The following is an 11,207-nucleotide window of genomic DNA, read 5'->3' as shown; positions in this document are numbered from 1 at the left end:
ATGGAAAAGTCTACCTTTCTGAAACAAGAAGAGGCAAATCAAGAGCCAGAGGAAGCAGAGAAATCATGGCAAGGAGAATCAGAATCTTCTCCCCAGGATCCTGGTCTTCCATCACCTGAGTACCAGGAAAAGGAGCAAAAGTCAGACACCGTACCCTCACCCAGAATGATCCCTTCTTGGGGCCGCCAGTCTAGAACCAGCCTGTCTCTGGAAGACCTCACCGCTGGACCAGGAGTGTTGTCATCCCCTCCCCCGCCTCCTCTGGAGTTTCATTCCACTCCTCTCAAGGCTGCAACTACTCAGAATCCTGTGGCTACATCAAACGCAGAGAGGGCCCCTAGTGGGATTACTGACACCGGGACGCCTTATTCTGATCCTTGGGAACCATATTCTGCTGCAAGACAATCAACTTCTCACTACACAAGCTATACAGAGGAAAGTGCCTTCCTGCAGTCCCAGACACCCCACCCTGACCTGTGTGGGCTAAGGGATGCTAGCAGGAACAAGTCCAAGCACAAAGGGCAAAGATTTGAACTTTTACAAGAGGAAGACTCAAACAATAACAGTGATCCAGACCAGCCTGAGGTTGGAGTCAGTGAAGCAGTCCCGAGTATGCTTGAAGTGGCCATTCAGAATGCAAAAGCATACCTGCTGAGTACAAGCAGCAAGTCTGGCTTAAACCTGTAAGTTTCACGTGGGTGGTGGGGGGGGGGGTTGACAACGTGGGGCAGGAGCAGAGTAAGGTATTTCTGTGAAAATATGTTGGAGACAAAAAGAAAATAGAATTTGAAAGGATTTCGTTTGAAAAAGAAAGTTACTGGTTTGTACTGGTGATATGGCAGAGGCCTTTAATTCCAGGATGTAGAAGGGGAGGTAGAGGCCAGTAAGCTATAGGGTAAGCTAATATATAGCTGTATTTCTATAGTATACAGAAAGTTACAGGTCACCCAGGACAACACAGTGGGACTCTATCTGAATGTAAATAGTTGATTGACAGACAGACAGACAGACAGAAAGGATGAAAAATAAAATACAAATGTAGTAAATTACTAAGGCACCTGCATTTAACACTTAAAACTGGGCCACTGGTGATGATTCTTTTAGGTCTTTGAAGACCCTAGACACACAGTTTGGTTGGTGGTTTGGAGGGATAGGGTTGTTCTTGTTGTTTGTTTATTCTTGGCTTGGAAGAAATTGTAAAAATCATGAAATCTAAGCATGTTCCAAGAATGTTTGTACATAGCATAATTGTCTATAGTGATAGCATGAATTCTTATAAACATTTGAGAACTTTGTGTAGCTTAATTTTATGTTCATTCCCAGGCCAGTGCTATGGTTACCTCCCATCCTCGTTTTCTTAAGACTGTCCTAAGATTTGAGTACTGAAAGTTCTAAATCTTATATTCTATAGGAAAGCAGAAAACCTAATTACTTTTAAAACATGCTACGTCTTTCTTTTAAACAAGTGGTAACCAACCATCCAGGTATGTTCTTGACATCCTTTGCAGCTTTAACATGAGAACACATAATAGTGTAGCTTTCTAGAAATTCTTGCTTCCAAACAACTGATCCATGTGACTAGGGTCTTCAAAGACCTATAAATCTGGTACTTGAGAAATACAGACTGTCTCTTATGAAAAGTAAATGAAGTTCTACTAATTTAGTTGTGAAATAGAAGAGAACAAAATGCTACAATCACCACACCAGAGGAAGGCCACACATCTAAAAATATTTGTGCAGCACAAATTGGCCTTGATGGAGGAAAAATAAAAGGACACAAAGTTGGGTGATAGAAGAGGGACATGATGGATCTGGGAAGAGTTGAGAGAGGGAAGGTGAATATGGTCAAATACATATAAAATTCTCAAAGAACTAACAAAAATAGTTTTTTATTGGATATTTTATTTATTTACATTTCAGATGCCATCCCCTTCCCCCATTTCCCCTCCCTAGAAACCCCCTATCCCATCCCCCCTCCTCCCTTTTGGTTTTATACCATTTTAATTACATGCAAGTATTAAGGTCGTTTCTAGGTTGAGGAACTAGCATAACACTAGATGCAAATAGTCAAGGAACAAGCAAGACAATAAACACAAACAGTCAAAGAACAAGCAAGACAATAAGCATAATTCCATGAATACTTCCGTGATCACTGTTTCTAAGGTCTTATCAGGATGACCAAAATATCTGAGCCAACTTCCCTGAGGGAAAAAGTAAATAATTTGATGAATTATCTTTTAGTGTATGGATAGATAGCAATATGAAATGCATTCTTTGGGGGCCTAAAAACATTGAAGCAAATTGTTACTTTCAAAATATGATGTAGGGGCTGGAGAGAGGGCTCAGTGGTTAAGAGCACTAGTTGCTCTTGCAGATAAGGATTCAGTATGCAGCACAAACATGGTATCTGGCAACCATCTGTCAACTCCAGTTCCATGGGGTACAGGGATATTATAGCTTCTGACCTCCTCAGGAACCAGCGTCCAAATGTTGCACACACATACAAGGAAATGTAAAGGAAAACACTCACATAGATTAAATAAAATAAATATTTTTTTTAAAAAATGTAGGAGCTGGAAAAATGGCTCTGCAGTCATAAATATGTACTGCTCTTTCAGAGGACTGGAATTTGGATTCCAGCACCCATATCAGGCTAGTCAGAAGCAACTCTATCACAGATTCCAGGAGATCTGACATGTTCTAGTCTCCGTGGGCACTTGCTTTCACATGCACATACCCACATGCATAGACATAATTGGAAAAAAGATTTTAAAATACATACAATGGTAAGGATATAGCTCTTAAAAAGTTAGCAGGATTTGGATGCCTAATTGTATTCGGCATGGGCAAAGATGGGGAACAAAAAAGAATTTAAGGTAAGAGAGTAAAAACTGTTCATCACTGATGGTATACAGCTTATAGCTAAGAGATTCCATTTTCAGAACTGAAATGTGAAAATAACTGATGTGCACTGTGTATCATGCTACTGTGTGTTCCTCTACTATCTTAAATATTTACATCATATTAGAAATTTTACTTAAGCAAATTCTAGGTTCTATCTGGAGTGATAGACAATACCTTCACTTAAATTCTCTTAAGAGTTCAAAATTTTTAACTTCCCTAAAACTCAACTGGATTTGCATGAAATCTTTTTAAAGTGTTCATGATGTATATCTTATCTGGAATTTTCTATTTGCATAGATATGATCATCTTTCTAAAGTGTTGACCAAGATACTAGATGAACGTCCTGCAGATGCTGTTGACATCATTGAAAATATAAGCCAGGATGTGAAAATGGCACATTTTAATACAAAATTAGATACACTCCACAATGAAAATGAGATGCTTCCAGCATATGAAATAGCAGAGACACAAAAGGCTCTTTTTCTCCAGGGACATTTGGAAGGAGCTGATTCAGAACTGGAGGAGGAAATTGTAAGTGATTATTAACTATCCCAATAGAATCTCAGAGATGAGTGGGGTTTGCTTCATGAACACACCATTTCTAAAGCTCTGCAAACAGTAGTAAGTGATGACCAACAAGATGCTACTAATGAACACTGGCATCTCAAGGATAGATGAAATTTGCTTTACAAGCACACCAACTGGTTTAAAACTGTGTAAATAGAATTTGAATCAGATTTTTCTGACATCCCTTCAAGCCTTTTATAATTGATGCATTTCACTATAATCATATGGCAACTTCTCTGTCAATAAATGGTACAATTTTTTGTAATTTTAGGGACCTTTGCCATATACAATGTCTGTCATTTTCTAAAAAGTCACTAATAGGTACATAATTAAATATGATATCCACTCTGTCTTAGTCACTGCTCTATTGCTGTGAAGAGACACCATGAACAAAACAACTCTTATAAAAGCATTTAATAAGGGCTAACTTACAGTTTCAGAGGTTTAATCCATTACCATCATAGCAGGAAACATGGCAGCATGCAAGTAGACATGGTGCTGGAAAAGCTAAGAGTCCTATATCTTGATCTGAAGGCAGCCAAGAAGAGACTGTCCTCGCAGGCAGCCAGAAGGAGACTAAATTCCATACTGGGCAGAGCCTAAGCATAGGATATCTCAAAGCCCACCTACACAGTGACATACTTTCTCCAACAATGCCACATTTCTGATGACTAAGAATTGAAATATAGAAATCTATAAGGACTATTCTTAATTCAAACCACCACATACTCATTATTCAGTGAGTACTTAACAAGCAGGTATAGACCCATATTTGCTCCTGAATATTTCAATAATAAGAAATGTAAATAAATCATTTTAATTGATATCAAGAACACCCGGAAACATTACAAAATCTCAGTCTTGTAGAATATGGGAGGAAAATAAGAGCCCACTATAGAAGAAAGTGCTATGAAATGAGGTGCAAAACCTTTTGTATTGGGTGGGTGGGGGAGCACCCTTTTAGAGGAAAAGAGGAGGGGCAAGGGAGGGGAAGGGAAGACCTGGAAGGGGGACATTTGAAATGTAAATAAATAAAATAATTAATTTTTAAAATGTGGTTTCAAAGAATTAAAAAAAAAAAACCTTGTGTGTTCATGGCAATGGTTCCAGGAGCAACCCTGCTACAGTGATGAGGCCTTATTTAAAAGTAAACACAGTAAACACATGATAAACATGCTTTTTAGTTCCAGCATGAGCCAGAGGCAGAGGCAGGAGCCTGAGGAAACAGGAGGCAGAAGAGGCAGAGGTAGGAAAATTTGTATGAGTTCAAGGCCAGCCTGGTCTATATAGTGAGTATCAAGCCAACAATGGATTCACCGTGAGATTCTTTCTTTAAAATGGAGGTAGAAAGCTGGAGAGAAGGCTCAGTGGCTGTGAGCACTGGCTACACTTTCAAAGGACCTGGACTTGATCCCAAGCTCCTACACAGAGGCTCTCAGCCATAACTCCATGTCCAGGCAATCTAACACAATGCACATGGTATGCAGACATACAGGCAGGAAATATACCCATACACATAAAAACTAAAATTAATGTTAAAACAATTTAAAGCATACATAGTTATGTATACTGGGTATATGGGAGGCTATGTCATCTGGGTTTGAAAAGATTTGTTCCATGATATTTGTAAAACCAACTTGCTGAGTGAAATTTCTCCAAGTGTGTCAGTATAAAGTGATGCGTAACTGTAATTCAAAGTTTTTAGATCAAGTTGCATATTTTCCTTTAAATTAAGTACAAAATGTAAATGTACTTCTAATTCCTCTTCCAGTATGTGTTCTTTTTTTGTGGTAAATTCCATATGTCTTGATCTTTAAATAGAGGAAAGGGACTCCCAGCTGTCTAAGGCAGCTTTACTAGGTCTGCCTTCCAATCTAAGGAAGTGAATGAGACTACACACAAGCCATTTGGGATCTGAAGCCTGATCACCCTTGACCATATTCCAAGAATCTTCCTAATAAAGAAAGGGTCAGGTCAGCAGCCATGAGATATGAGGGCTAAGTTATGAGATGAAGAGTACAACTTCCCCACAGGAACCAACAAGAGGGCAAAGGGCTCTGTTGCCATGTCTAAAGGCCTAGCTAGGTTCAGTCACAGAATCTACATGCTTAAGGACAAAACCAACTCCAGAAAGTTGTCCTTTGACCTCCAGAGTTGTGCTTCTGACTCTATGGTGTTATAGATAAGTGCACAGGGCCAAGAGAGGGTGACAACTTACATAGCAAGGAAAGAATTTTACAATCCTATGTCACAGGTGAGGACTTTAAAAGGTATAATATTAGCCATGCCAGGTGGAGACAAAGGCAGGCAGATCTTTGTGAATTCAAGGTCACCCTTGTCTATATAGTCGAGTTCTAGGCCAGTTGGGGATGCATACTAAGACATTGTCAAAACAAAACAAAAACAAACAAACAAAAAAACACAAACCCCCAATATCTTTACATTTATCTTGAGTCCACAGTGAGAAAAAGAAAAATAATAGCAAGTCATTTGAAAGAGTAATAAGTGTTCTCAACTGCTCTAGCCTGTGAGTTAAAACTGGGAAGCACCTCACTTCAGTTGCCTTTGCTCTTGTAAATGTTATTCTATTGCACATTAGGCATCATGTGTCCATTTTCCTGAATTTCTTTCATGGAATTATGTTTGTCTTGAGTATTTCAATTGTTATTTACTATAATGTCAAGAACTTATATTTATATTTTAAAGCATAGGTTATACCAAGCACTCCCAAAAATATTTTCTTTTTTTAAGCCCTCACATTAGCTTATATGTTACTATATAGATTGTTATTTACCTGACATACATGTAAAGCCATGATTTATACTTATTTTTAATAGTATAACACAAGTGAATACAAACATGTCTATAATTTATACTGTATTTCATCATTAGTCACTTATTTTATATGAAAAAAATTGATTTTTTTTTTTTTAATCAGATAGGGTCTCACTATAGGGCTGGCCAGGAACTTGCTATTTAGGCCAGGTTGGTCTCAAACTCAAAAAGCTCTACTTGCTCTGCCTCCTAAGTCCTGGGATCAAATGTGTGAACCGCCATGCCTGGTTTGAATTCTTATCATTAGTAATTATTAAATTCTTTCTAAGAGTTCTATAAAAATTGTCATATCAATGAGTATAGTACACATTGGTGTAAGAAGTTCTATACTTGAGGGAAGAACTGAATTTTGGGGATTAACACAATTCGGTACATGAAAGAAACAGGAGAGCTAGAATCAAGACACAGAAAAGAGGCAAACATTCCCCTTATGAGTAAAACTTTAACCATGGATATTTGTTTTCCTAGACAGAAAGCTCTCTGCCCAATGTGATGGAATCAGCTTATTATTTTGAACAAGCTGGAGTTGGTTTGGGGACAGATGAGACTTACCGAGTATTTCTTGCCCTCAAGCAACTTACTGACACACACCCAATCCAAAGATGCCGCTTCTGGGGCAAGATCTTGGGTCTGGAAATGAACTATATTGTTGCTGAAGTGGAATTTCGTGATGGTGAAGACGAAGAGGAGGTGGATGAGGAAGGGATAGCTGAGGAGAGGGACAATGGAGGAAGCGAAGCTGGTGAAGATGAGGAGGATGAACTACCGAAGTCCTTGTATAAGGCCCCACAGGCTATACCTAAGGAAGAATGTAGAACGGGTGCCAACAAGTATGTCTATTTTGTTTGCAATGTGCCTGGAAGGCCATGGGTAAGGTTACCATCAGTTACACCTGCACAAATTGTCACTGCAAGAAAAATCAAGAAATTTTTCACTGGGCGACTAGACGCCGCCGTCATAAGCTACCCACCCTTCCCAGGAAATGAGAGCAATTACTTAAGAGCACAAATTGCCCGAATTTCAGCAGGGACCCATGTCAGCCCTCTAGGATTCTATCAGTTTGGTGAAGAGGAAGTAGAGGAAGAAGAGGTGGAAGGTGGTCGCGACAGCTATGAGGAAAACCCTGACTTTGAAGGCATCCAAGTGATTGACCTGGTGGAGTCTCTATCCAATTGGGTTCATCATGTGCAGTATATTCTTCCTCAGGTACCGGAATATTCAGGTAGTACATAGATACATATTTAAGTGGGATCTGAAATTACTCTACTTGTTATATTTTAAATACTGGTGTGTATTAACTTTGTCAATAGTTTTTATTCTGCTACATAAAACGTTTATGTAAGAAACACAAAAACATTATGGCAAAAACAAAAACCAGCTTTGTACAGTGGTTATACAGACAGAACTTCTTATACTAAGTACATTACATATATGTAAATATATGTACATATAATTATATATGTAAATATACCCCAAACCTTTAAAAAACAAAAGAGGGAATTATAATGATGAATCTGTTTTGTTTTGTTTTTTTGAGACATAATCTGATGATGTATCTATGACTAGACTGGTACTTGCTATGTAGATCAGACTAACCTTGAACTAAGAGATCTGCATACCTCTGCCTCCTGAATACTGGAATTAAGTGTCTACCACAATGCTTGACCTTAATGATGGAATTTTAAAATGTTAAATGATCTTAAAACCTTTCTGATGATTTCTAATCTAAAATAACATATCAATAAAATCAATTAGAACACTTTAAAAGAAATAAAAAACATATGTATTTTTGAAAATCATTTATTTCATTCATATAAAAAATTACAAACTAGTAAAATGTATTACTACCATTTCCACTAATTTTGTGCCCATATTAAAGCTTGTATAGACCTTATAGTTTGTAGCTCCAAGAAACAGAAAAATTTTGACATAACTAGTATAGGTTTGTTGTGTTTCTTGTAGTAACCTAGATTAATTCCTAGATAGAATTAATACTTGACAAAAGTATAGAGAATGAATAAGTGGTGTGTGGTGATGTCAGCAAATCTGTCATTCTGAAAGCTGAATCAGGGAGATCATATAAAATGACTCTGTGTCAGAATGGCTGACCCATTTCTCTCTCAGAGAAGTCTCATTTTGATAACTATGAACTAATATGAATATTCTGAGATTCTCGTTAATATATCAAACCTTGCAACATTCATCTCCAGGGTCGCTGTAATTGGTTCAACCCTACACAAAAGGATGAGGAAGAGGAAGAGGAAGAAGATGAAGAAAAGGGGGAAGAGCCTGACTACATAGAGCAGGAAGTGGGGCCTCCTCTTTTGACACCAATCTCTGAAGACTTGGGTAAATTTACACTGCTGTTAATGAGGGATTCAGAAACATTATGTTACACACATTGTGTAGTAAATATGCCACCATTGGAGACTCAAAAATGTAGGCAGGAAGGTAGGTCTCATCCCTTCTCTCCTTCCTGAGTTCTGGAAGGTCGGGAGTAAAGAATGCTTTGGCTACACTAATATGCCATGAAAGGATCTGAAGGGGTCATGCACAGAGCAAATATAAATGGGCTGTAACTGGAAAGGTTAGCATCATTCTTGTCTTGTATTGTGTGTACCACACATAGCACAGCTACAGTAAGAGAATACATGAGGTCTGTAGTTGCCTCTTAACCTACACTCATTTCTGTATTTTTTCCTATATTGTTTTGCTTGCAACTCATTAGTCTCTTTCCTTTGGTTATCATACTCTTCCCCCTGACTACACAAACCATCTTTGCATTAGTAAAGTCTTTGTTCCAAAAATTTTTATGCATATTTGTTATACATTTATACATAACATATATGCATGTATATATGTGTACTACATGTACATCTTAAAATTATATAGATTGGGAATATTCATAAAATATTCATGATTTTATATCAAGCTGTTTTTAATTTTTTATAACAAATGTTGTTGATTGCTTCATATTTATAAAAATCACTTCAGTTACCAGTAGATTATTATCTGATTAGGAGTTAAGTTTGTAAATTTCTCATTGGGTTCCAGAGGTTCAGAATATACCCTCTTGGACAACACGGCTGTCCTCAAATCTCATTCCGCAGTATGCCATCGCTGTCCTTCGATCCAATCTTTGGCCTGGAGCATATGCCTTTTCCAATGGCAAGTAAGTATCTGGCCACTTACAAAGAGCCATTTGTAACTAAACTCAACAGCTTATATTTTGGTTGAGTGCAAAACCAGTGCAAGCTTCAGCAGGACATAAAAGTGGAAACAGGTTTATTTACCCACAGCACATAAGCAGACCATCAAAATCCTTTTCTCTGGTGAAATCTAGTGACCACCTCCCTGGTCAATGGATGGAAGGATAGTTTTGTTCAGTGAGCTCATTTCTTCATCCAGGGCAGGCACATTCCTGAGTGTACTGAGTTGTAAGCAGTATGTTCCCAACCATATTCAACCTGCAGTCATAATCAAAGAAGCAAAGATAACACATGTTGAGGCAGGTTTAGTTGAAGGTCACAAGTCATGTGGTTTATGATTTAAATCTTAGACAGAGATGACTTGACATGGTCAACTTGCATCATAAACTTTGGATTGAAATGAAGGACACTTTGAAATTATATTAATATATGCATTTGGCTTGAAAGTGCTTGCCTTGCTTAGTGTCTTGTAATTTTTGTAATTATTTAGGCTCTAGAAATTATATTATCATAGGAACATTAAGACAAGTTTAACTCATCTTTGGCATGTTAGATATATATCATATGATTTATTTAAATGACTTCTGTCATACAGGAAAGCATGAAATTCAGAGCTAGAGTAAATCAAGGTTGTACCCTTTCATCTTAATTATCCCATTTATCTACAGTGGACACAATTTTATGTTGCCTTACTATGTTAGTGGACTAATGAAGAGTTTAAATACAATTGAATGTGATATTTTAGTTGAGCATTTTGATAAGAGTTACTTAAAATATGCTTTATTTATGCTATCACTGTCAAGGGAATTAGGTTCAACAGACTACTAAAAATTCCTTTATCCCTTACTGAGAAAGAACACAGTTCCATTTGTTTCTGTTTCTGTCTTAGTGTCCAAAAGCTCAACTGAGCAGGCAAGAGCTGAGCTGCCATGGTTAGACTGTTAAAGCAAGCTTCATGCTCAGGAGCTGGTTGGTCAACACAAGAGTGTGGATGTGTAGTAAATTGGGTTGGATGGATGGGGTGGTGGTGGTGGAGGAATTGTAAAGAGAGAAAGAATATGATGAAATTTATGAAAAGAAAATTAAAGCCCACACAAAGCCAGAAGTGAAAGCCAAGCTTTTAATTATTTGACATAATAGCATGAAGAACAGAAAGTTTGACTTTTCGCCCTCATCATTCTCTTCCCAGGGTCAGATAGCTTTGAAGAAATGTATAAGTCACAGATATGTGGGTCTCATGAGGTAACCTCTTTGAGAGGGAATCCCATGAAAAAGGCTCAGGAAGTTTTATGAGGGAGTGGGGGATGGAGCTATGTGGAGGAATGGGGCTTTAGCCTGAGATAGAACAATAAAAATGAAAGCTCTTGAGTTAGGAACGCAAATATTAAGAACAGGATGACCCACCTTGCATGCAGACAGAACCCTTGACTGAAATTCCCTTTAGCAAAGGGGGTCTGTCAGGTGGTTATGCATTATATCTGCTGTGGGATGGGACAAGGCCTACAAGATGAAGCCTCTGCAATTTCCTACGGTCAGGCCTGAAACAATAACACGCACATTGTTAGCCACACCTTTTATTCTTCACCTAGTCAAGGGATAACAACTTTTGAATTTTTGTGGAAAATCTCTCTAAAAGATTAAATAATTGAGTAAATGGAAGCCCTTTCTTGAGGGAGTTCTAGATGTAGGAT

The 11,207-nt window shown here is 37.9% G+C and overlaps 1 protein-coding gene and 1 long non-coding RNA gene across 2 annotated transcripts in view; one reads left to right on the top strand and one right to left on the bottom strand.

Moving 5' to 3' along the window:
* Positions 1 to 11,207, top strand: part of Rsph4a (radial spoke head component 4A) — an 11,784-nt gene continuing 577 nt past the window's right edge. Inside the window, exons 1-5 of the mRNA XM_028772608.1 lie at positions 1 to 683; positions 3,202 to 3,436; positions 6,776 to 7,513; positions 8,518 to 8,656; positions 9,362 to 9,479. Coding sequence (XP_028628441.1) covers positions 1 to 683; positions 3,202 to 3,436; positions 6,776 to 7,513; positions 8,518 to 8,656; positions 9,362 to 9,479 — 1,913 coding nt within the window. The remainder of the gene's footprint in view (positions 684 to 3,201; positions 3,437 to 6,775; positions 7,514 to 8,517; positions 8,657 to 9,361; positions 9,480 to 11,207) is intronic.
* LOC114625325 overlaps positions 8,180 to 11,207 on the bottom strand; it is a 7,256-nt gene continuing 4,228 nt past the window's right edge. Inside the window, exons 2-3 of the long non-coding RNA XR_003712055.1 lie at positions 10,921 to 11,054; positions 8,180 to 9,774 (exon numbers count right to left, since the gene is read on the bottom strand). This is a non-coding gene — a long non-coding RNA (uncharacterized LOC114625325). The remainder of the gene's footprint in view (positions 9,775 to 10,920; positions 11,055 to 11,207) is intronic.

Source organism: Grammomys surdaster, unplaced genomic scaffold (genome assembly GCF_004785775.1).
Source record: "Grammomys surdaster isolate TR1022 unplaced genomic scaffold, NIH_TR_1.0 215, whole genome shotgun sequence".
Lineage (NCBI taxonomy): Eukaryota > Metazoa > Chordata > Mammalia > Rodentia > Muridae > Grammomys > Grammomys surdaster.
The sequence above is the reverse complement of the archived record's forward strand: the minus strand, read 5'-3'. Positions and strand labels throughout refer to the sequence as shown.